Source organism: Galleria mellonella, unplaced genomic scaffold (genome assembly GCF_026898425.1).
Source record: "Galleria mellonella isolate WM207_F2 unplaced genomic scaffold, CSIRO_AGI_GalMel_v1 utg803, whole genome shotgun sequence".
Taxonomy (NCBI): Eukaryota; Metazoa; Arthropoda; class Insecta; order Lepidoptera; family Pyralidae; genus Galleria; species Galleria mellonella.
The window spans coordinates 460,719-487,774 of NW_026442160.1; the positions used below are offsets into that span (position 1 = coordinate 460,719).

The window sequence follows — 27,056 nt, forward strand, 5'->3', positions numbered from 1 at the left end:
ACAGAGCTGACAGATTTTCTTTTCACACTGCAGAAACAAAGAAATTCTTGATATGTCCAGAGCAGTTTTTTGATATATTTTTTTATAATACAAAATTTTCTGTTTTCGTTGACGGCAATGAACGAATGGTGAGCGCAGGCAGCAACGGTATGGAGACCGATGAGGACAAGAAGAAAAAGATCAACGATGACGTAGTGGTGTTTCTGGGGAAGCGGAGCGAGAACGAGGCGCCTCGTTATGCTGCTCGCTTGAAGACGTATGTTACGCTGCAGCAGAAGCGGCGACGGGCAGCGGCCGCGCGGCGCCACTCCGAGCATGCCGTTCACTATGAGAAGAGAGGGGCTTCTGGCAGCAGGAAGAAGATAGAAGGCGAGAGGAAAGAGAAGGCAGCTGAGAACACCGAACAACTAGGTGACGGTGGGCCGCGTAGGTCGTTCTCTCGCTTGCATTCGTGCGAGCCGGTCGACCGTGGTTGCCGCCGGCGCAAGCGCCGTAGACGCCGCTCATGCCGGCGCCCCAGACGCCGCCACCGCAGTTGCAGACGTCGTCGCCGCCGCAGCTCCAGTCGTCGCCGCCGCCGTAGCTCCAGTCGCCGCCGCCGCCGCCGTAGCTGCCGCCGCCGCCGCATAAGGCGTCGCCGTTGCCGTTAGGTCCGCCATAGTTATTTGTAATGATTGGTCAAGTTCATATTATACAAAATTTTGGTGATGTTTTGTTACGAATTGTTTTTTGAGATTTTTATAAATATACAATATTTTTTTTATATATTTATGGTATTTATTCGAGGTATGAGAGTAATGCAGTCAAGTGGTATAACTGTTTCTATTAAACTACAAAGGTTGGGGGTTCGAAATGTTTAAACCTAGCGACACCATCTAGTTCCGTTCCGTTACGAAAAACATTATTACAAATCAAATAAATCCAACAGATGGTGATAGACTCATCCCTTGCTATGTTGGACTCAAATATGCCTGGCGAAATGTAGGCATGCAGTGTTCTCCAAAACGGCAATAGTCGAATATCCTCTGGACATTTACAGTCGGTAAGTATAGTTTTCCGGGCATAGAATAGGCCACCCCTTCATTTTCCGTGGGTGTCTATTTTATGCTGAGGCATGGCATAATCCATTATGGGTTATAAAGTAAACTATATAATTTTTTTTATTTTTTATTTGGGACATTGTTTGTGTGAGATTTGTTTTTTTTGTGATGTTCACTTCCTCGGGAAGGCCCTGAACCCTTTCCTTCTACACTTGGTATCGACTATCAGCTGCGCCTGTCGCTTCAGGTAACACCTGGATGGTATGTCTTCTTCTTCATCAGATGCTGTAGACAAAAAGAAATTAATTTTCACCATTACCGATTACTTTAAAGTTTACAAAGAATCTTTCATGAATGAAAATTAAATGGTAACACAGTATGCGTTAGTGGTATACGATGGTAGGTTACCAGTGAGTGCTGATAGTCAAGGATGATGTCAGGTCATTAACACACATCCATCTATCCTTAATTTATAAGAATATTCACCGTCACATATTTTTTTTTGTAATGGGTGAAAATGAAATGGCAACCTTAGCTGATGGTATAATGATGGGGTACCAGTCAATGATGTTAGGCAAGGATGAAAGCACGCCAGTTGGGTCATCATGACGAATTCACCATAAATTAACAAAGAGGTTATGGAGGGGTGACTGCGTGAAGTTCGACCTGACCGACAGGGTATATTGCTAGCAATGGGACTGCCAGACTTTACTACTAGCAACCTCCAACAGTATAACAAACAAACAAGCAAATAAATATTTATATTCATATTTGTAAGCATCATCATCATATCATCATCATCATAACTGGTCACTGTTGAACACGAATCATCCTTTATTGGGTTTTGTCAGTATTTTTCTCGCTTGGTGGGTTGTCAACCTTAGACTTTGGTGATGTTTTAAGAGGGACATTCCTCGACCATTAAATTCCCTTAGTCGCCTCTTACGACACCCTCTGTAAAGAAAGGCATGGCCGATTTTTTGCTGGGACCACACGGCATTTTTTTAAGAGTGATAATGGAATGGTAACCCCACCTGCGTTATCGGTATACACCGGCGGGGCACCAGTAAAGGATGATAGGTGAGTATGAAGCAGGTCAGTTAGCCCTTTGTGACGAATTTAAAAAGAATTGTTCACGATGGTTTCCAGGGGTAACCATGTGGAGGTTGACCTAATGGGGCATATGGCTAGCAATGGGCTGTCAAACTCTACTGCTAATAATCCCTTTCCCCCGACACGGCATTTATAAATATTTGCGTGTCAAATTGTGTGACATCTTACGTCCTCCTTTGACCGGTTCTTTTTGGACGAGTTCCTTGTACGTAGGTACTGCTGTAACCCGCTCAGATTCTTTGTGTGTGCTGTGGCTCTGGACGCTTCCACCAGCTACTGATGAGGGCCGACTTGCAGGCTGGAATCATGTCGTAAATATTTCTACAAATTAACACTTAAGATATTCCTATCAGCTGTTAATCCACTGCTGTACATAGGTTTCTCCTATAATGGGAGTTTTGCCAGTAGTTGCCACGCTAGGTAGCGGGTTGGCAACCACAGTTAGGCTTTGATGGTTTGGTCCACCCCATATTTTACTTCGTTCATTATACAGGGGTGGTTTAAAAGAAAAAAAATGTTAAACCCTAAATTTAAGTCGAAAATTTTAAAAGTTAAAAATATGTAATTTTGTATGGGAATATACTTAGAATTAGTTTAAATAGATGGCCTTGGATCCTTCAAATGTAGCATGAAAAAGGACTTAGTGATAGAAGATTGTCTTTTCGATTTTATTTATTTTTATTTTAATATTATATCTATTATTTATATTTACATTTATTGCATTCATGAACTATATTGACTGGTATATATTAGACTGGTGTAGTCACATGTCGTGTTATTTTTTTTATTGTTAAGGAGGCAAACGAGCAGACGGCCCATCTGATAATACGTGGATACCATCGCCCATAAACACTTACAACACGAGAAGAGTTGCTAGTGCGTTGCTGGCCTTTTAAATGTTTGTAAGCACTTATTTTTAAATTATGTATTATAAAATAACCTTACATTTGACGGCACCGCTATAATAGTCGTGTCTCCCTGTTTATTACGAATTTCCTCTGCTCGTATCTTGGCCTTTTCATAACGGATGGCCAGCACTGAGACTAGTTCCTGTACGTCTCTGGCTTCTGCTGTCCATTCGGGTAGTACTGGATCTGGGACAACCTAGAAAACGTTTTATTTCATAAGGTAGGACTTCTTAATTAAATGACTTTTTACCTGTAACGCTCTATTTGCGTTATTCTGAACAGTTTTTGATGATTCTTTTAGTAATAAATAAAATTTAATCTGTGTTAGTTTTCTGTTAATTTACATACTAGGAGAGGAACAAAATATTAAATTAAAAGATTACTAAGAGGAAGTATTTGTGAAGCAGTTGTGTTTGCATGCCTGTGTTTCGGTTTGAAGGGTGGGATATAGCAGTGAATTTACTGGGTACAGAGGAATAACATCCGAGTCCTCAGGAATGGCAACGCATGGGGGGTATCATGAGCGAAACAATATACTCGGTTATGTCCATGGTACTGCTCATGTCTATAGGCGACGGTTGCCACTTTCCACCAGGTGGGCCGTCAGCTTGTTTGCCATTCTAAGTTGTATAAAAGAAGAAGTAATTCATAGTAAAATATCCATAGCAAGGAATATACTGAATAGGCAATTTTTTTTACTAGAAATGATCTGTTTTATATTGAAGAACTTTTGTTTTATATTATATTGTTTACTATATTATATGTTTGCTTCACGTGTGTGGGTGCCTGAGAAAAATAATCCTATCTCTCTCTTACTAAACTTCTCTTCACTCTTAGAGTTATTTATTTATCTGAGGCAACCACTGTCAAATTTTGTATATTGCGTTTTTGTTAAAAATCTATAAGCGACTTCATTGTTGTTATCTTGTACTTATTTTTTATGTAAATACGACTTGGTTTTCCTTTTACAAATATATAAAGTATAATACAGTCAGTAATGCTTGAAGATTTATTAGGATTTTTAGTACTATATAGATATAGTACTTTTTCACCGTGATATTAGTGTACCATATATCAAAATATTTACAATCTCATAAAAATATAAGAAAGATTAACAATGAGCTTACATCCAGAATTTTGCACAAATCATAGAGTAACCGTTTTATCTCCAATAATAACGTATTAATATCGTCATTTTGTTTCTCTATTTCTGCGTATTTTTCGTCTTCTCTTATTATTTCTTCTTTTAATTCACCTATTTGTTCTTGTCCTCTGAAACAAAGATGTACAGTTGTTTAAACAACTGGGGTCATTTATTTTTTATTTAGCGATTACTTATAGTGTTAATTTTATTATTAACTAGCGGCCCATCCCGGCGACGCACGGGTAGACATATAGGCATACTAGTTTTTACCCGTGACTTTGTCCGTGTTACCGGAATAAAAAGCAGTCTAATTCCTTCTCCATTTTATACAGTACGTGTATACCAAATTTCATATTGATTGGTTAAGTCGCAATAAGGTCATAAACGAACTCACTTTAACATTTATATTTATATTAAGTTCGTAAGTTCTTCCTTGATAATATAGCATTCTATAAGTGAAAGAATTATTAAAATCTATCGAGTAGTTTTTTAAATTTATCCATTTCAAACAAACATATAAATACATAAAAATCAAATCCTTGAATGAATGAATGAATGTAAAACTCTAAAAACCCCTCAAAGAATGACATAGATCTTTCTGCTTAATAATATTAGTATAGACAAATAAATCGCCGAGTAATCCCGGCATAGAATAAGTCTTTTTTTTTACAACGCAGGGTGCAAACGAGCATGCGGCTCGCCTGATGGTAAGTGACTACCGCCGCCCATGATCATCCGTAACACCAGCGGCATTGCAGGTGTGCTGCCGGCCTTTTAAAAAGGAATATACTCTTTTCTTGAAGGTTATGTTGTCGTATCGGTTCGGAAATACTGCTGCTGGAAGTTGATTCCAAAGAATGGTGGTGCGTGGAAGAAAGTGCCTTACCGTAAAGTCTTACCTCTTCCGTTCCAGTGGGTGTCGTAAGAGGCGACTAAGGAACCTAAAGATCGAGGGATAACAGCAGCCTCTTTTAAACATCTCCAAAACTAACTAACTGCCCTTTGCTAAACCGTCTGCTAAGCAAAAGTGATTTTTTTTTTTTTGGGTGAAAATGGAATGGTAACCCCGCCTGCGTTAACGGGATACGCTGGCGGAGCGCCAGTAAAGGGTGATTGATGAGAATGAAAACAGGCCAGTTAGCCCATCATAATCAATTCATCAGGAAATAATATGATAGTTTCCAGGGAGAACCGCGAGGAGGTCGACCTGGTTGGGTATATTGCTAGCAATGGGATTCTTAGTCTCCATTACTAACAATCCCTTTCCCCCAGCAAAAGTTATTGGAGAGGCCTATGGTCAGCAGTGGACAGTTAACGTCTAATCTCATGATGATAGACAAACAATTTACTTACTCATCCTTATCCTTGACAGATGCAAACTTGAACGCCTCTAATTCAGTCAAGAGTGATGTTTGAGCGCTTTCCAACTCAAGTTTTTCCTCTTCGGTGGTCTGCTGTAGATAGTTTAGGCGTTTGCATGTTTCGCGCTGCGCTTGGAATCTCTCAAAGACTTCCTCGGCTTCGTTGACACCTGTATAGGCAGCAATGATGTGACCAGAGGGAGACTTTGTACGAAAGTCGTTTGCTTGAGTACCTCTGTCCCATTCGTGTCTCAACTGCAAAGCAGTTGTGTTTGCATGGCTGTGTTTCGGTTTGCAGGGCGGGATATGGCGTGAACTTACAGAGTACAGAGGAATAACATCTGAGTCCTCAAGAATGGCAACGCATGGGGGGTATCATGGGGGAAACAGTATACTCTGTTATGTCCATGGCACTGCTCATGTCTATAGGCGACGGTCACCACTTTCCATCAGGTGGGCTGTCAGCTTGTTTGCCATTCCAAGTTATATAAAAAAAAGAACATGTTTTTCAACGGACTTCAATAAGGTTTTTTTTTATGTTTATTACCTCGTAATTCAGTCGGACCTAAACCGATTTGAAATCGATTTAAAAGTATATACTTACAGATTGATTCAATACAAGTTATTTACTTTCGAAATCAAAATAATTGGTTTTATCACATTTGAATTTGTTTTTTTTTTTATGTGGAACACAATTTTTAATTATGTTATCAGAAACAGTGGTCGACTAATTTTTAACTGTAAATATTCTTCTCTTTGCAACATTTACGCGCATGGTTTTTTTTTAGTATTTGTTTTAAAAGTAAAGTGTATTAAATTAAATAATTTTATAAAATCAAACAGAAAATAATTATTATAATAAACGAATTTTTTATCGTTACGTCTGGTAATCTTCTTTTCATTTAAGAGTTTCCTCTTGTCGGTGCAACTAAGTAATAGTATCAAATGTTAGGCAAAATATATGGATAATTAATGATAGTGTCTCACAAAAAAATCAACTTATGACAAAACCAGTTATTTTGATCTAAAAACTACTGAACCGATTTTGATAAAACTTTAATAGAACCATCAATATCCTTTCAAATAAAAAAAACATCAAAATTGGTTACAACTGACGATAAAACATAAAAAAGAAACAACTAAATTGAGAACCTCCTTTTTTGAAGTCGGTTGAAAGGTTAAATAAACACTTGCCGGTAAGTTTCATAAGCCTCTGGAATACAGCTTCCATTTGTGCGGCCGCTGTAGCCTCCTCTGTGACCACCTCGCCGTCTGTTGATCCAACCGACTCTTGTCGCACCACTCGCGCTGTTGAATGGTCAGTTACTATTATAAATCTCTATATATAAAAGAGGATGCTGATTGATAGACTGACCCATATATCAATGTCAGCCGAAACAGCTGAATCTAAATAAAAATGGTTTAAAAAATTATTCTATAGGCTTTTTTATCCTATAAGAATATGTCAGCCCCATTATATCTAATCTACTCGTAAATCGAATCTTGAAATTTTGCAAATTTACGTGAACAATAAGAAAGGAATTAAAAAAAAAATAATTTAAAATCCTAAGAGGACAAACCTAAAATCCACGCGTACGAAGTCGCGGGCAAAAGCTAGTGTTTAATATAAAGATTATGTTACGTGTAGTGAATATTGATCTCACGAGAAAGATTTTTATATAGTAATTGAATATATTTTTCTTTATTCACCTTGAGGTGGAAAAATCCTCTTCTCCAATCTCTCTAACTCCCTTTTCCTCTCGGCGAACCGCTGCGCGAAGTACGCCCTCTCCGCCTCGCGCTCGTGCTCAGCGTCCTGCGCACGCGCAGCCTCCACACTAGTCGCCGCTGTCGCTCGTATGCGCATCTCGGCGGCATCTTCCCGAATTTTCTGTTAATATCATGTCTCTATTATAAACCTGATACTTCTGTAGACCTCAAAATTTGTTATTTAATTTTTATTAATGAATATAATAGTATCGATTTTCGACAATGAATAAGTAAGCACCGATTTATAAATTGATTTGTAAAGGCCGAGTACAATACAAACTGTATTTCCATTTTTTACTTTCCCTTTAAACTTATTCCTGTCGGTTTTTTTTATACAACTTAGAATGGCAAACAAGCTGACGGCCCACCTGATGCAAAGTGGTAACCGTCGCCTATAGACATGAGCAGTACCATGGATATAACAGAATATACTGTTTCGCCCATGATACCCCCTATGCGTTGCCATTCCTGAGGACTCAGGTGTTATTCCTCCGTACTTAGTAAGTTCACGCCATATCCCACCCTTCAAACCGAAACACAGCCATGCAAACACAACTGCTTCACGGTTGAAACACGAATGGGACAGAGGTACCCAAGCAATCGACTTTTGTACAAAGTCTCCCTCTGGTGAGTGTAATTAGTGAGTGATGATAGGATGAAAGCAGATCAGTTGGTCCGTCATGACGAATTCAAAAAGAATTAACCGCGATGATTTTCTGACCTTTGACCTAATAATATAGATAACATAGGGTACATTGTTAGCAGTGAGGATTTTGGACTCCATCACTAACAATTTCTTTCCCCTGGTGGTTACGTATTTTTTTTTAATGGATGATCATAAAATGGTAACCCTGCCTGCGCTATCGGCATACATTGGTGGGGCATTAGTGAGTACTGACAGGCGAGAATGAAAAGGCAGGTCAGTTAGCCCATTGTGGCGTATTAGTAAATTAGTCACGATAGTTTCCAGGGTGGATCGCGTGGAGGTCGACCTGATAGAGTATATTGATAGCAATGTGGACTAATCTCTCCATTAGAAACGATTCCTTCCCTCCATGGTCTCGTATTAGAGTGGCAGTGCCAGATGCGAGTTTTAATTTCAAGATGAAAATCAGGCCCACGTCCAACAGTGGATGAACGTGGGATGACAGATATATATTATTAAAAATACCAACTTCCAACTTTGCAATTTCTTCCTTTTGTTTGTTTAGCGCTTCTTCGATTCGAGTGAGTGAACTTTCGAACTTCACTGAGTCATCTATCAGGGCTTGCCTGTAAATGTATTGTATTATACATTAGTACATTGTGTGTTTAGCCGTGTGGTCCCTCACAGAATGGACTACCCCTTCCTCTTCCACGGATGTCGTAAGAGGCGACTACAGGAACTTAATAGTGAAGGAATAGACAGCAGCCCTCTTAAAACATCACCGAAGGCTAACTATGGTTGCCAAACCAACTGCCAAGCGTGGCAACTACTGGCAAAACCTCCAAGAACACTTAACGGCTGATATATTGATATTTTTTATTGATTCTAACTCTCTACTTTGTTTTGATTCATATTACGACGAGTATATGCACAATCTACTATATGCACTCCACACCACCCAGTGTTGTTACAGTGAGGACATAATGCTTACAATGCAGCTCCTGGGCGGTATGATAAATGAGTGGCATGGCATGGCTGATCCTAGCAAAAAGTCTGTAGATAATGTTTCACCACGTAGTAATTAATTGAAATAAGATTAATTAATGAGAACAAAATACAACACTGTTTAGACGTTTTTTATTTATATTTTTATGCAATTTAGAATTGCGAACAAGCTAATGGTCAACCTGATGGAAAGTGGTAACCTTCGCCTATAGATATGAGGAGTACCATGAGGATAACAGAGTATATGACATCGCCACCTGGTGGTAAGTGGTTACCGTTGCCTTTACACATGTACAGTACCATAGACATAATAGAATAAACTTTGTCGCTCATCATACTGCGCATGCGTTGCCATTCCTGAGGACTAAGGTGTTATGCCTCTGTAAGAGACTGATGGAGTTTTGAGGTAACAAATATAATAAAAAAAATTACAAAATTGAAAAGCTCCTTCTTTTTGAAGTCGGTTTAAAAGAAATTTCTCGTTTTCTATTAAGCACTCCATTTCACTGCTCAAGATTTAGCGATTAAATGATATTTAAATAATTTTTAAACTTGAAATATTTTTGTTTTTATGGGCTCAGTATAATATGCATATATCGAGTGTTATGTTTAGTAAATAAGTTAGGATTTTTGCTACAAAAAAAAAAAATTAATCGTGGCATAATAATTTTGATTTAAAATATCAATTATTGAACCCATTTTGATAAAAATTCTATGGAACCAATCTGAAAGTATGTCCTTTCTGATAATAAAAGAATTTTTCAAAACGGTTTGTAAATTAGGAAGTTACGACGTAACAAACAAAAAAATAAAACAACCGCATTAAGAACGTGCTTTTTTGAAGACGGTAGATAAACCAAAATATACTACTTACTAGGAATTATAGTCGTGAGCATATTTATTTTACTTTTCTTTTTCAAATTGTGAAAAATGTGGTTATTTATGAGGTCCGTTATGTAATGAGATCTATTCTACATTTTTCTATATATATTTATATAGCTTCATAACCTCTGTTAAATCCTATTACCTCTCACTTTAGTACTATTTTCCTGTGTTCTCTCTTTGTTTTCCTTCGTCATTTTTTTTCTGTTATATGTGTGCTGTTAAGTATATGTATGTTATGTATATATTTAATTGTGTATATATTATATATGTGTATGTATGTATGTATGTATATATGTTTGTATATGATAATCTAATATATAAAATTCTCGTGTCAAGGTATTTGTTACCAAACTCCTCCGAAACGGCTTTACCGATATTTATGAAATTTTGTGTGCATATTGGGTAGGTTTGAGAATCGGCCAACATCTATTTTTCATACCCGTCAATGATAAGGGTGACCCACACCAAAATTTTTTTTTTTGACAATTTTTTTTATTTTTATTTTATTATAATTTAGCATTGAAAAATACATACAACTTTAAATTTTCATCGTTTTATGATCAACCCCTGTATTTTAATCGCGATTTTTATATTTCGCAGTAAGTGGTAAAACAACGTTTACGGGGTCAGCTAGTATTTATATAATAGTTCGCCACCTACCCTTTGTCTTTTTCTCAATGTCCTCTACTCAAAGGTTGTCTGGAAGAGATTGCTTAGCGATAAGGCCGCCTTTTGTATCACTTCTCATTAATATTTACTATATTTGTTATTTCACTTTTTACTTGGTGCAATAAAGTGTAAAATAAATAAATATGTTATATATTTACCTAATGGTGAAATATTTTTTTTTAACCAATTCCGCTTCGGTCCACTGAATTATCACTTTGTGGATTTCATTCTCTAAATGGGACATATGCTAGAAAAATAAAAAAATAAGTAAAAGAAATTTATATTACAGTCAGCATCTATGTGTATACATATTTTTTAAACTAAAGTAGTAGCAAAAAAGGGTACGGCTCGTCTGATTGTAATTGGTTACCGTAGCCTATGGACGCTGTAACAGTAGGGGTGTTTTTATTATGGATGATAATGGTATGACAACTTCGCCTGCGCTAACGGTATACGCTAGCGTGGCACCAGTGAGGGGTGACAGGTGAGAATGAAAAGGCAGGTCAGCCCATCGTGATAAATACACTTAGAATTCAACACGATGGTTTCCAGAGTGGTCCACGTGGAAGTCGACCTGACAGAGTATATTGCTAGTAATGGGACTGGTAGTCCGCATTACTAATAATCCCTTTCCCCTCTACACTAGGGGTAACTCACTCGCGTTGCCGACCCTGAAGAAACGTTAAAATGCTCTTTTTGAAGAACTCCATGCTGTATTTTTTTTATAACACAGGAGGCAAACGAGCACGCGGTTCACCTGATGGTAAATGACTACCGCCGCCCATGATCACCCGCAACACCAGAGGCATTGTAGGTGTGCTGATGGCCTTTTAAAAAGGAATATACTCTTTTCTTGAAGGTTATGATGTCGTATCGGTTCGGAAATATTGCCGCTATAAGTTGATTCCAATTGGTTGTGCATGGAAAAAGTGCCTCTAGTCTTTAGGTAGAGAAAACCTCGACTTAAAGAATGGTAAGTGACTACCGCAGCCTATGATCACTCACAACATCAGAGGCATTGCAGGTGTACTGCCGGGCTTTTATAAAGGAATATGCTCTGTTCTTAAAGGTTATAATGTCATATCGATTTGGAAATATTACTGCTGGAAGTTGATTCCAAAGAATGGTTGAGTGCATCGAAGCCCTATTTATTATTTAAATAAACAATTTAATTTAATACCTTTCTAGCTCTGGTGCTAGTTTTTGATTTGACCAGTTCGCTCTTTGTGCTTTCTATAAGTAGATGTTCGTAGTCCTTCTCGAACTGTCGCAGTTTGTTCTTCTTGTTTCGCTTTTCGTATTTCAATAGATCTAGTAATTTTCGCTGTTCTATTACTTTCAAGTCCAGGTTGTGAATTATCTGGAATTATTAAATTATAATGGCCTTGTGGTCCCGGCATAGAATAGGTCACCCCTTTCTTTTATGTGGTATCGTAAGAGGGAAGGTGAGGGATGGGCAGTAGCGTCCCTCTTAAAGCATCTCCAAAGCCTAACTGCGGTTGCCAATCCGCCTGTCAAGCGTGGTAATTACTGGCAAAATCCACCAAGAAGGAGGCTTCTGCTCAGCAGTGGACAGTTAAAAGCTGATATGTTTATTAAATTTTAAAGTTATTGGGTATATCTTACTATATCTTTACGATTTCGTACGCGTGGATTTTCGACGATTTACTCCATTAGGGGTTGAATATTCAAAATTCCTTTTTTTATTGTTTACATACGCTAAATAAAGAATCTATCTGCAAAATTTTATATATTTTCGATTCAACAGTTTCGACTGTGCGTAGATATATGGGCCAGTCAATCAATCATTCTCTTTTATGTATACTAGATTACTATAATTTACCTTTGTAAAAGTAATACAACTTTTAAGTCTAAGATTATAGATTATTTGGAAATATTTAACTATGAAGTTATTGCGTGTTTTTAACTATATCTATAGTTACTTAATCCATTGTAGTCCCATGTACTGGTATATATTGGTATAAGATATTAATTACTCTGATGTTATTAAGTGTATCTATATCTACGTATTTATTCTCCCTGATTTGCTTTTATTCTTTATTTTTATTTAATATAATATCTATAATATATATTTTATTACTATTATTTTATTTAATATATTTATTTAATATAATATCTATTTATAATTTAATTAATCTAGTAATGTTCGTAGTTTTTTAACTAAAAGTTATAATCTAGATTATATGAACTATTTCGAAATGTTCAAATCAAAATATATTCTTATTAGAAATATGTCTATGTGCATTCTTGTAAGCAATTAGAAACGATATGTCAAAATTTTTGGTTCTACTAGTTCCAAAATTCATAATTTTTAAGTGATTTCAAAAAGAAGTAGGATTGGTATTGGGTACTTGGTCACTGCTTTTGTTCCCCGTTGGACATATTTCATTCAAGTATTTCTTGACTTGAACCTCTTCTTCACCAATAATCGTTTTGGCTTGAGCCAACTCATTTAATCTTAGTTTTATTTCTTTCTTTAACGTTTCTATAAGGTCATTATTTTGTTGCTTCTCTTGTTCGTTCTCTTCGTAACACGACTTTCTTTGTCCTTCTGCAAATTTAGAATTTGATTTGGTAATAAAATATTAGGTATTTGAATAGGAGTCGAACATAGATCGACCTTATGATAATAAAAAGAGTGTTCAAATGAGAGTGTTCAAGTTTATTAAGTAGTTTATTGTTTGTTTCGTGATAATGGAATGGTGTCCCCGTCTGCGCTATCGGTATACGCTGGCGGGAGACCAGTGACGGACGATAGGTGATAATGTAACTACTAGGTGGTAAGTCGGAATAGTAAATAAACAGACGCACAAATCAGCATTATGACTCTTTCTCTGATCAAAAATTTGGGAAAAATCTTTAGGGAACTATGAAAAATGTGAAAAATTTGTAAATATATAATGAATTTTTAAATAATTATTATATTACTGTATACCTAAACGTACCTAATGTTAGGACGTATATTAAATATCCTATCTCAATAGTGAAGTGCTGTATTCGTTATTCACTGTTCATTCCATAGGTTGACTGGTAGAGAATACTACAAGCATTAAGTCCGCCTTTCGTACCATATTCTCTTTTGGTAAATAAAGTTATTTAAATAAAAAGAATTAAACCACGAAATTAATTAAACCATGAAAAGTGATTTAAAATAATTAATCTTAACTTATACAAGATATAATTGCCGTGTGGTCTGCCTAGAATGGCCTACTCCTGAGGGATGGATGGCAGTGTCTCTCTTAAAACATCACCAAAAGCCTAACTGCGGTTGCTAACTCGCTTGTCAAACTGGAAAAACCCTCCAATGAGGGAGGTTTATGTTCAACAGTAGACAGACAATGTTTGATTTGATTATCAAATGAATACAAAATAATGTAGATGTATAAAATAATTTAAAAATGCATAGATTGATTTAATAATATAATTGCATTTTTTTATTTATTTACTAGACTCATAAAATATATTATAACCAAATAATAAAAAAGTTAAATAGTATTTACATTTGTGATACAGGTAGGTTAGTTGTGTTTGAATGGCTGTGTTTCGGTTTGAAGGGTGGGATATGGCGTGAATTTACTGGGTACAGAGAAATAATACCTGAGTCCTCAGGAATGGCAATGCATGGGGGGTATCATGGGCGAAACAGTATACTCTGTTATATCCATGGTACTGCTCATGTCTATAGTAAACGGTTACCACTTCCCATCAGGTGGGCCGTCAGCTTGTTTACCATTCTCAGTTGTATAAAAAAATAAACAATCTAATTACATTATGTGCATAGCTTGAGTTCAGGTAAACACAAGCACATATAAAAGAGAAAATACATAAAACATTTGATTTTATATATTTTACGTACCCGACAATTGTATTTTCTTTTTAATCTCAAATATTTTAGTGTTTATAGTAGTGAGGCGATCTTCTTTCTCGATCTCAAAAGGATGTTTTTGGTAACAAGTAGCCATTGTTTAAATATTATTGCCTTAATATTAAATTATAACTTCAACTCGACATCAAGATAGAGCGGCCCATAGCAACCTAAGTATTGATCAAACTATTATCAGTGTGAATGACAATCAGTTTACTTTATTATATTTACTTCTTCGATAAATCGTTACGCGGTTTCAATTAACTATTGTTATATCAGGATATATAATATAGTTAACTAGTCTTTAAACTACCCTTCTATTAATTTGATAAATAATGAGAATAACGCCATCTGTGATGTGGATGGCAAACAGCAAAGTTTAAAAGCTCTCGATTGGCTGCGAGCGCAGAGAAGTGTTGAATTGCTTGATTTCTCCATTGAATCAACATTCCTTCGCGTACCTCTGTATGTGTGCGTAATTATGTTCTCACGGTTTTCTATCACTAATCTAGCATTTTCATAACTTAAATAATCATTGTTCATATAAAATGTAACAATGTGTAGTGCCTAAAAACTTTATAAAAGTTTAGATTGTATGTTAGGTATAGTTACAACCCGCGTACACGCACACAAGCGCACCGGCCGCCATTTTGATTTACCGTACGTTGTGTATTTACGAACAAAGCCGTCAGATGCGAACAGGACGCGGCTGCGCATGTTCCTACCGGGCTTTACGTTTTTTTCAAACCGTGTTTTACCGCTAAAATGACAAATTCCGGATTGTTTTCGACGTAACAACAACTCAAAAACAAAATGAAGTGTCAGTTCTTACATTTAGTTCCGTGAGTGTTGATTATTCAGTGGTTAAACGACAGCAGAAGTAAAACAAATGTGTGTGATCCATGTGTGAATATTGTGCTACAAAATGTGGTCGAGAGACTTTATACCGGATTATGGGATTAAATTGCTCTTCTTTGCTGTTTTGGTGTCGACACTAGCCGCCAGGATCCATGGTGTCGAAGGTGAGTGATAGTTTCCGTACTTTTAAACAGTGGCAGAGCTTATGAAAGCGCGGCTCGCCAGGTAAAACGGTCGCGGGAAAAAGCGGTGTGTGTAACGAAGCTTCGTATGTTACGGCGCCATAGCACAACCGGTCGGTTTATATCTCGGTTCTCACAGTGTAGACTTGTGAAACAAGTCGTCTTAAAAACTGGAGTGAAGTCAAGGCATCGCATTTTTTAATGTTTTTTAATTATACCGCATTTGTTGATGTTAAACGGCGACGTGCGACTTGAGACCGCTGCATTATGACGTCGTATCATATTTCCCTCGTATAATGTTATCATTTAAGCATAATATTAAATGAATTAGTAAATTATATGCTTCTTAGAAGTTTATGAGGCTCATTTGAATTTTCATCTTACTTTTGATTTGGAGTTTAGATCCGTTAAATTTACGATATCCGTTCACACCTGGATAAGTATTGTGCGTCTTTCAAATGCTCAATACACTTGCATTGCTTACTTCTATTGTAGTTAGTTAACATACTTTTAGATCAGTAGTGAGTATTAATGTTATTAGTGAACAAAATATTGATTTCATTGTAAAATTAGGAATAAATATTGCTTTTACTCGAAAACGTCCTCCCTACAATTGGATTCAATCAAATTTTAAAGTACTAAATGAAATTGCTTTTGTCGGTATAGAAAAAATAGCTTTGAATTAGAAATATAATGCATATCTATATGTAGTTTTTATCTTAGTTTTGAAGAAACAAAAATGCTTTGTTTTATTTGAATCTCTCGCTAATTGAATGCAAACTCGGATAATAAAGAGTAATCAAACTATTATGTTGCTATGTTGATTAAAAAATTGTAACAAACAATCATATTTTAGATTTTACTTATTATTAGAAAGTAGTTTAGGTTGATCATGTCATTGAACTCAAGTGTATTCTATCAGGTTTCAGTGTACTTGTCTGTATTTTCAGAAAATTACAATCAAGATCTTCTGCGTCTGAAGTTATTGTAATAAGAAGATAATTAATAATAGTAACAATAATAAGCAAATCAATTATAATTTCCAAATTATAAACAAAGTGCGTTTTAAAAGCGTATTTTATTGAAAAAATAGCACAAGTTTTAAACATGCTAATGAACATCAGAAAATAGGTTTAGATGTTAGATAAAACAGGAGTTTAATTCCATTCGTACCCAGCACGATGTGTTCGTCTATGCCTAACTAGTTGAATACAAATTGACAATGTCTATATTAGTATTCGATGCATTCGACCACGATTTCTGTGCTCGGGACCACGTTGGGAGTTTTGAATATTGATGCTAACACTGTTATTTTATTCTGTTTCGCTTAGAGAGACGAGCTGTTTGTATAAAGTAACTATATTTAGGGAAAGTTGTAAGAGAACTGACAGTTTGTATGCATGTTTCGTTACATAGGGTACCGTAAATACGTATGTAATGATGTTACCGTGAATCAAATTACAGGTGGCAGATATATAATACTTAGTGTGAAAATAAGAGTAAGTGATTTGAATAGGATTGCTTTTGTTACGTAATGCAGATTCTAGAATCAAATATTTAGAATTCTTAGGGTCTCAGATATAAGTTTAAAGCCGAAAATGTTTTGTAGAACCGAAATTAATTTTATTACCTTAAATTTAATAAAGAACATTGTAGCTTCGAATTCACAAGACTGAGCTGCAAGTTTGTAGTATTCGACTAATTATCCGATGACAGCATACACCTAACGTTAACAAGTCGAGTATTATGGCAACAACTGAATACATTTTATTGTCTGTATACATATGTACTTGTATGATGATGAATGACATTGTATCGGTTTACATTGTAGCAACCAGTGCAATGACATTCCATCAATAATTGCTATTATTTGTGGTTTTTAACAAAAAAACATACGCAACGTCTTTATAAACTTTTACATTTGTAATAATTAGTAGGATAAAATACTTCTGGCTATTACATCTGAGATAACAACTGTATCATTTATTTGAGATAGTTAATATATCGTAATTAAATCTGTTAAATCATTTGGAAGCACCTTGTTCAATACATCTTTATATTCCTATCCTTATTTCATCCTTCCTGTTCTATTTGCCACATTAAAATGAAAGTACTTACCTGCAAAATATGAAACATACCGCTCCGCCAAACGTTTGTTTGATGCAGTGAGCAGGTTCGTTGAAAACATTAACGGGTTAGGCTTTGTCCTTTGTTTGATTTGTTACTGCGATAACTTCAAGTATACAGTTTAGGTCATTAGTGTCATAACAATTTCCGTCTCAGTATATGTTTGGTTCTAAAAATTGTTATTTTATTTTATTAAAAATTGTTAATTTATCTATATTATTTTAGTTATATTAGTGGTCTATCATTTCTTATTAGGGTGTTTTTGAAGGATATAATTGGTCACCAGATATGTTTATAGTATTAAAAATAGGTTTCGTGGTTTCTTATAAAAGTGTTCCTGAAAACAAACAGAAAGACAAAATGCAGAGAAGATAAGGGCTTCGAAAGGTCTTTAGGATGATGTTTTTGAACATACGATTTCATAAAATGTAAAAAGAATTAAAATTTTTATAAACGTACTACCTTATTATGTTATCTAAGCAATCATTTTGGGAACTGTGTTAAAGCCTGACATATTAAATTTACATGTCATCTTTTTTATTTTATTTTTTCTTCTACCCGATGTGATTATATAACAAAACTTGTAGTTGCACAATAAGCTATCTCTGTATAAATATTTTTTCTTTAATAATATAAAGCTACTTCTAATTACTTTCGAGTTTTTATTCGTTCCACATGTCTTAAACGACAAACTGCTTTGTTACAGTTTTATTGATTACATTCAATCGCGTATCGTAATGTACATATCATGTTGTTAAAACATGACTGTTCCACTTTTATAAACAGCCACAATTAATGACCAATTGTCCCGGCTTCGCCAATTGTCCACTGAGGTCACTGTACATCGCTTGTCGTGAATAAATCTCAACTAAAACGTACTTACCATGAGCAATTTCTCACTTGATTCCATTTTGTTGTGTTGCTACTATGTTTTTGCATCGTGAGATTTATTTAGGAGGTACAAATGACATATTTGCATGTGCCGACTTAGTATAGCTTCCAGTCAATCGACTCTGAGAAATTCTTCCGAGAAAAACTCTAACTGTCTGAGAAACATTGAATATTTCAGTAGTACCATCAGCCATATGAAGTGATATAAATAATGCACTAATACAAACTGTGGATTATTTTATGTGTTCTGAATTTATATTTGTTTAAATGACGTCAAATATTGTTGTATTTTTTTTAATTATCATTAACAGATCTGAAATGTATATTCGTATATTGCCCTTAAAGATTTTGGAGTTGTTTTATTGCTCGTTTAATTAATACTGGTTTCATTTATTACTCAATTAGCTACGACATCAACCTTTATAGTACTTTAACTAACATGTTACCGTTAGTTTATGAAATAGCAATTTGTCAGTACATATATAGATAGAGAGAAAAAATCAACGTCAACGATACTACATTTTCCTTTTGTGCCACAAATATCCGGACCACACGCACACTTGGTAAAACACTAATACACTTGGTATGGCTATCTATCTTAAATGCTCTCTGCTATTTGCTGAGCATTTAGCCTTTTTTGGAAGTCGGTCGTCCATGGAACACTTTTGATCGCTATGGTCTCAATCTTGATTTATTACACTCTAACAAACTAAAATGTTCTATGTATAGCATCTATTAATACAAGACAAGTATTATTGTATTTACAGTATAGTAAATGTTATTTGTATTTGATAATTACAGAATCATTGTCATTATAAAGTTTTAGGTCTTTTTGAGTTGATATTAGTATGATTTCACTTTGACCTTGATTTAGTTACATCTATTAATATACATATCGTTTTTACATAATCAACGACTGTTACCTAATAATTGGATGATATACTTAAATATTTGGACAGGTTTTGGACGATGTTTCATGAATTTTGGAATTGCCTTCTCTCTTGTAACTATCTACTTTCAAAGTGATAATTTTTTTAGTAAAATGACTCTTATACTATTAACATGTTGATACCAAGTTAACGTCTGTCAGGACATTTTAATTGTACAGTTTATTAATTTATTATCAGCTCCTGTACTCGTTAGTTTATTAGAAAAAAAAATATCAGTAAAGTTTATAGCAATGTATTGCACAAAATATAGTTCCTATTATGATATGTGGTATTTATATGTGGATTAATCATGATGGTTTTTACACATATTACGTTAATTTTTTTTTTTATATAACTTAGAATAGCAAACAAATTAACGGCTCACTTGTTTAACTGTGGTAACCGTCATCTATAGAATTATATATTATTATTTTAATGTCGGAACAACTGAATTGATTATGCGTCTTTAATATTAATAGTTATTGGACAATAATAATGCTGTATTTTTATTGAAACTTACAATTATAGAACTTTAACAATTATTTAAACCAATAATAGAATTGAAAAGGATTCATCCAAATTTGTGTACACTTTAAGGTATTTGCAAAATCAAAACAAAGCCTTGTTTGTAGTCTTTGTACTTTTATTTTTGTTGGCGCTGTTTTAAAATTTAACAACTTTATCTTTAACTCGTAAAATAATGCATTGCATACAAAAGGTATCCGCGAAAAATTATCTTAATTGCTAGAGTAATAAAATTTGCTTTATAACGACTGACCTTCATACTGATTAAATCGTATAAAGTTAATGCTCCTTGGTTGCACCCTTTGGAATTAAAAGTTCTTACGCGATTAAATTATAAAACGTTACAGCTTTAATAAAATCTCCCGCCCATACGTGTAATTACTCAAATTTAGAATACAATACAACGATGCGATGTAAAAAGTGAAATGTTTTTTCTTAATACCCTGTAAGCAATAAGGTATCTTTTGATTTCAAAATTAGAATAATTGAGTAATAAATTAGTTGAATTCATTAAAAAAAAAATTGTAATCCGAGAATTGTCATCGGTGTTACATCGCTTTCTATGATATTAAGTGTACTGTAATATCAATAACGTTTCATTGTTTTTTAAATATACTAATATATTCCAAAATGAAAATGCAATGAAACCTTTAATTTTATAGTTTTTTTTTTATTTGATTTAACATTTAGATGCTATTACTTGCAATAGTTTATATTAATTAGCAAACAAGTGTAACTTAATATTATACGTATTAAGTAATATAAAATAGAACGGTTTGTCTCCACTCAATCGATCTCAAGCATGCGGGTGCATTATGTAAAATAATGGTTTTGAAGTTTTTACGTCAGCAAGTCTGAGACAAACATGCATTTTTTATTACGCATTAGCTACAGTATTGTCTGGGAAATGTTAGTTTCTCATGCGAAAGTTTTCTATTGTAATTTTTTTTTTATTAACAAATATGCTGTGACTAATGATCATTTACTATATACAATGTTTATTGATGATTACGAATGCCTGTGCTTCTGAGAAAAAAAAAAACAAATTTTGACGCTAATGAGTAATTGTTAGAATCAAAATATAGTTTTGTTTTTGGCAGTGTTAAAGTAAATATAATTGTAGAACTACATTTTGAAATACAGTTTTTTTTTTTGTTTTTATACAACTTAGAATGACAAACAAGCTGACGGCCTGATGGAAAGTGGTAACCGTTGCCTATAGACATGAGCAGTACCATGGACACAACAGAGTATACTGATTCGCCCATGATACCCCCCATGCGTTGCCATTCCTAAGGACTAAGATGTTATTCCTCTGTACCCAGTAAATTCACGCCATATCCCACCCTTTAAACCGAAACACAGATATGCAAACACAATTGCTTCACGGTAGAAACACGAATGGGACAGAGGTACTCAAGCATTCGACTTTTGTACAAAGTCTCCCTCTGGTGGTGCGTGATAAGTAAAGAAAATCATAGATGTGCTTATGTTATTTGTAAAATTATTAATGTAACCAACTTGAGTCTAAGCAGAGTACGTTTTTAGACTAGAAATAATGACAATGTATCATGTACCTTAATATAAGACGTGACACAAATGTAAATAGAAAACACCAACTCTGTAATAGTTAGGGAAGTTTCTAGTTTCGTGGATTTTATTTCAAAACGTTAAATTTCATTACAATGTAACTCAGTCCACTTGTAAATCCCTATCGGCCAGCAAACCTGTCCTGCATCCGTGGGGTCTACACAGCATTGTTTGAACAAGCTGCGAGGCCTGTGTTGTGTCAGTAAACAGAGCTAGTCGTAGATAACGCGAGCTCTTAGATGTTAGGGAGTGGTTTGTGGTCGAAATATATCTGGGTACCTGATAGGTATGCTTTGAAACACGTAACCGACAAAATTTGTATTTATTTTAAATTTTACAGCCTTTTTTGCAATAGTTCAGAGATTTACGATTACCAATTGCTTCTATTCTAACTCGGAAATATTTATATTTAAGTAATATTTATTATTTATTAAATTTTTATGTACAGTTAATTTGTCAGCCATCTTTTGAAAATTATTCGTTTTTCTACATGTGTTTCAAAAGTCATCAATCTTACGTTATGACTTGTCAACGGTTATAAACATCATACCATAAGCTTTTTCAGTGCTCAACGATAAAATTTGAATTTCGAACTGGTACAATCTCGACTCGTCAATCTATTGTCAACTTTAACGCGTTGTTGTTAAGAGTCCTATTACTTCAGTTTATGTCTATGAGTTTAAAACGTACATTCTCCATTCGAGTGTTTACATAGTATCGCTGTATGAATATGCGCAAGTGGTTATCGGTCCGTCCGTTCGTTCGTAGTTTGCTTTAATAATAAGCCTGCGCCCGCGCCCGTGTCACGAACACCAAACATCGCTTAGGGCTAAGCGTGTGGAGGATACAAAAATGAAAAGTTTTAAATATGAGGCATCTGGATTGCGTATTACGTACCTGTTCTTATTCAGTCGTGTAGAATGGACTCGTTGGACCAATTCTGAAATAACGTTCTCTGCACCTCTTTCTGAAATTCTTTATTGTAAAAATGCATAGTGGGATAAATTATGAGCTAATATAATATGATATAATTAAGTAATTTAATTTATTTGTTTCGAAAAAAGTCGATTACGATTGAAATAAATTTAATATAGGAGTACCAATTGTATAATATTTTTTGTACTTAATTTAGAATTTGTTCCACAAAAAACATTAATTTCAATCGTGTCAAAACTATTTACTTTTGTTTAAAAATTAAACTATATATTATTAAACCGATTTTGAAAAATGGTTTGAGTACTTAGCAGTTTTTAAATTAAAATAAAATCAAAATTTGTATGCGACCAAATAAAAATTTATCTAATCGCTTTATAAATGACGGAGGTCTGATGGAACAAACATTAAAGAAATATACCGAATCAAGACCTCCTCCTTTTTTAAGTCGGTTGAAAATTGTGATCGCATAAAATACATAATAAGTAACAGTCGAAATGAAAAACTTATTTAGTTAAGTTACTTTAAAATTATATGTGATCTTAGAAATACTTTTAGTTACTCTCTATAATTGTAATGTCGACCTCATTGATGTTATTTAAAATTAACAAAACACGCTTTTTAAACAAAACGATAATATACCTACTACATAAGATAACAAAAACAAAAAATACCTGCAACATGTCTTCTAATTCTCACGTGTACAACTTCTTAGATTCGAATGAATGGACATGCAATGTAAAAATATGCATAATTTGACAAAAGTTCAACGCAGTAATGAAATTTGATAAATCATTGAATTTAAATAGGTCAGCGCTGGAGTTTGTTTATTGTTTTACGATGCTTTTAAACCAAGGGTTTGTGGGTAGAGTATCGAATATCCGAAACCTCTCCCACACCCACTGAACTTAAAACGTACCGTTCAATCGTCAAATATTTAATACAAATTAAATCTTATTCCTTCGAATTAAAGATCAAGCGACATTAATGCTATATTACAGAATTAGTTTAGCCTCCTAATCTTTATTCTATTGCAGTCCATCTACTATCCATCCTGAATGGGAAATAATAATAAAACGGTGTTCTATTATATGGTTAATTTGTAGCTAGGTAGGTCCGACGTTTTCTGAATATAATTATTTAATTATTGTACAATGACCTTCTATACGTACTTGTACAACTGTTGTTTTCTATGAAGCTTTAATTATAAATATAATTATTGATGTATTCTCTTCGGTAAATTGATTAAGATTTTGTAATGAATAATTAATTACATTAAAAGATACTGTTTTATTCGTTATATGTACTTACTGTGTCAGATTCAAGAATATATTTCTCATAATTAGAATAATAAAGTTAAAAGTTCGTTTAATATGATGCGTACGGCCATTTTCTACCATCGTATAGTTCGCTCGCTTGACAGAGAGTTCACCCTAGCACATACCTTAGAGCCTAGATGGTTACGTACAGCGCGATTTCAGAAATATTTCCTCCCTCCAATGCTCAGGTTATGGAGTGAGCTCTTTGTTGAGGATTTTTTAAGAGACTACAGCATGGGGTTCTTCAAAAAGTTTTCCTCAAAGTCTGTAACGCGTGCGTAATGCACCTGGTGTTGCAGACGTTCAAAGGCTACGGTAATTGCTTATCATCAGGTGGGCCGTATAATTGTTTCCCACCTCGGTTATATAAAATACTTATAAAGTAATTACGTACTACTGTGAAAGGATTTCGTCCTTTCTATATTGAATAAAGGGCTTTTAGAATATATTAATTAAATTAACAACATAGCTAATTTATTACACTGAATAGTTTTTATGAAATGATATAAATACACATTTATACTACACTATTTTTGCTACACAGCAATTGCCGGATTTTTAGCTGAAATCCATTAAGCTGTGACAGTAAAATTAGGATAAAAAACTTATATTGTGTACGTACAGAGTAACAGCATACACTTAAATCCATATCTTTGGATCTTTCCATATACGAGCATAATGATCCATGAAGTCTTAAGCATATTTATTTTTTAAATTCTAAAACAATATTGACCGTTGACCAGCCTGACCTTTGGAATTCTATTTGTGAATTGATTTCTATCTTTTTTAAAAAAGGTCGAGTAAAGCACGTTCGCATTTCTTGATATTCCGTACACCGAACTATGTTGACATTTTGACTATTTCTTACAAATTACGCAAACTTTAAAGATTGATAATAATATTTATTCTGAATTATGATTCAAGCAATTCATAAGTGAGATGTGTAATATATAGTATATTATTATGTCAATTCTGTCAGTCCAAAACTATTGATAGAAGCGTTTTGTGTTACTCACTTTCAACTAAAAAATATTGTCAAAAAAGTATACCTGCACGAAACGTCTACAAGTTACAGTCAATAAAAAAAACAATAGTAAAAAACCTCCATAAAAGTTAGTAGTATAGTTCTGTGGTCTAACTAATTGACATAAAATTTGTTTGAAAACACACGTGTGAACTGTCGATAGCCGTGGAAAGTGCTCAGATGACCTTTGATAAACCAGTCCATGGGTGTAACTGAACGAGTTTATGGCAACAGAGATTGCGTAGAGAAATAGAAAACGCGTCCTGACTTAACAAATTTTGTCTTACAATTTCCGCTTTAAAATTTTTCCCTTAATTAAATATACAAATTTGGAAGATTAAGTAATAGTCAATGGAGGTTGAACGCATAAAACTTTATTATTGATTGAATTCTCTTTAACTATTTTATTACTATAAAAATGTGATTTCATATAAGTTTAATCAATCCGGAATTAGTTTCAATAGCAAATTAAGTTTTTACTACTTGGCATGTTGGCTTTTTATGTTTGCGTAGGTGTATTACTTTGGTAACCTGTTTCAATTCTCAGATGTAAAGGTTATTTATGCTTTTATCAGACCACGTACAATGCAGGCACACCCTTTAGTTTAGTTGTAAAATTAATGTTAGGCGTTAAATTTGACGTTGATGTTTCGAAGTAAAGATTTGACATGTTGATAATTTGTTATTATGTAATAAAAAAGATATTTGCAAAAGTTTATTTTTGTTTGTTGATTCTTTGATGATTATTCCAATAATCATCAATCTTAAATTGTGAAATATTTTCTTCGTTATGAAGTTCTTTCTCTTATGTCATTTAAGGTTGGCGTAATACATTCTCTCATTCATTCATTTGTATTTATAATTATTTTATTATTCACTTCTTTTTTTTTTAACATATCATAACATAACATTGTCCATTCATCTCTTTTTAAATCTTCCACTATCTTCATGTTGATTATGAGAAATAAATAACGAATATCTAGGTACTGTATGTTTTATTACTAAGCAGTATCCAGTAGAACATTAAATGAAATTGGAACAATTATAAATCTGCAGATTGTGTAGGTTTACGTGCCTATTATTATTAATCCCAATAGAATAGCAACGTTGTGTTTTAGCTAAGAATTACAAACAGATAATGATCAACGTCTATTGTCTATGATGGATTATGATAGGACTGTTCATTGTTTTATGTTGGTCATCGAAGACTGGAGGCATTTTGTAACGGTTCCCAAACTGAGAAGCGAGCGTAATCAAGAATAGATTATGAAACCTGCCACTGGCGAAGTTTTAGAGACAGATATAAAGATTTGATTGGTTGTCAATATATAAGAAGTTGACATTAGAAATGCGCGTTATAAATTATGTTTTTTGTTGACAAATATGTTTGAGAAGGATGTTAGGTTTTTATTGTTCAATATCTACTTGTCATTTATTTATATATCTGATTATATCATGTTTTATACTTTTAAAATTTATTCATAATTCATGTTGGTTTCAACATTTATTTCTTTTCTATCCTTTTTATCAATATTTTTTATTGACATAATTATTTTATTGTAATTTTCCTTTTTTCTTTGTTCTGCAACGGAATTGCATTAGGTTTTTTAATGATATCATATTGTGGGGTAATATTATTATGAAAGCTTTTTGAAGCGTTTTGAACTACAAATGCAGTTTTATTTACATTATTATTTTTTATATATGCAGAAGTAGCAACTAGCGGTTGCTTGTTTTGCTTTAATATAATTATAAATCTAAATGCATGAGAAATATTAGCTTAAAGATTAATATGTATTTTAATCTCTTGGTTAATGGCTTATATTTGTTAATGTCACTGATTATTCATGCGAATACAAATCAGAATAAACTTGTCACTGTGCTGTTCCATTGATATTTTGCATAAATGCAATAGCGATTATGTACATATAACGTATGATTGGATTATAAACTGATTGAATGTAACTGATGCGTAACAGCTAGATATGTCTGTAAAATATTGATTATTGATCTTAATTCGTTTGTGTGTAGGTATTGCTATATTTCAAGTTAGTGTTGTAGTACCTTTATTTATTTATGTTAGCTCTCTATCAATATTGAGTAATCGGAGTTTTAGTTGCAAAACTAAATAATGATTGGTTATATAGCATTTTACAAAATGTGATTGTAAATACTCTATTGATTGGGGGGAAAGGGATTGTTAGTAATGAAGACTGATAATCCTATTACTAGCAATATACCCAACCGGGTC

General features: G+C 33.9%; 3 protein-coding genes across 4 annotated transcripts in view; 2 read left to right on the plus strand and 1 right to left on the minus strand.

Annotated features, from left to right (window-relative positions):
* The first annotated feature begins 2 nt into the window (after positions 1-2).
* LOC113523044 (protamine-2-like) lies at positions 3-765 on the plus strand. The gene has a single exon (XM_026908908.3). It carries the CDS (start codon positions 126-128, stop codon positions 648-650), a length of 525 nt encoding a protein of 174 aa, XP_026764709.1. The 5' UTR covers positions 3-125; the 3' UTR covers positions 651-765.
* Positions 766-1,150: 385 nt separating this feature from the next.
* LOC113522995 (synaptonemal complex protein 1) lies at positions 1,151-14,699 on the minus strand. Its single transcript, XM_026908856.3, has 12 exons — positions 14,419-14,699; positions 12,914-13,113; positions 11,722-11,901; positions 10,700-10,788; positions 8,512-8,608; positions 7,277-7,457; positions 6,761-6,874; positions 5,559-5,736; positions 4,189-4,333; positions 3,099-3,257; positions 2,322-2,451; positions 1,151-1,325 (listed from the first exon to the last, which is right to left on the minus strand). Exons 1-12 carry the CDS (start codon positions 14,522-14,524, stop codon positions 1,213-1,215), a joined length of 1,692 nt encoding a protein of 563 aa, XP_026764657.2. The 5' UTR covers positions 14,525-14,699; the 3' UTR covers positions 1,151-1,212.
* A 394-nt stretch (positions 14,700-15,093) lies between these two features.
* The window catches only part of LOC113522777 (neurogenic locus Notch protein), a 177,339-nt gene continuing 165,376 nt past the window's right edge, over positions 15,094-27,056 (plus strand). For both annotated transcript variants that reach the window (XM_052901833.1, XM_052901834.1), the window contains exon 1: positions 15,094-15,449. In XM_052901833.1, the coding sequence (XP_052757793.1) occupies positions 15,353-15,449 (97 nt within the window). In that variant the 5' untranslated portion in view covers positions 15,094-15,352. The remainder of the gene's footprint in view (positions 15,450-27,056) is intronic.

What these genes read in the sequence shown, in the direction of transcription:
- LOC113523044 (XM_026908908.3), top strand. Translation starts at nt 126, where the DNA reads ATGGTGAGCGCAGGCAGCAACGGTATGGAGACCGATGAGGACAAGAAG.
- LOC113522995 (XM_026908856.3), bottom strand. Translation starts at nt 14,524, where the DNA reads ATGGCTACTTGTTACCAAAAACATCCTTTTGAGATCGAGAAAGAAGAT. An exon ending in AAGAAATTGCAAAGTTGGAA is followed by an intron (nt 7,458 to 8,511) that starts GTTGGTATTTTT and finishes TGATATTAACAG; the next exon opens with AAAATTCGGGAAGATGCCGC. An exon ending in ATTTGTGCAAAATTCTGGAT is followed by an intron (nt 3,258 to 4,188) that starts GTAAGCTCATTG and finishes AACGTTTTCTAG; the next exon opens with GTTGTCCCAGATCCAGTACT.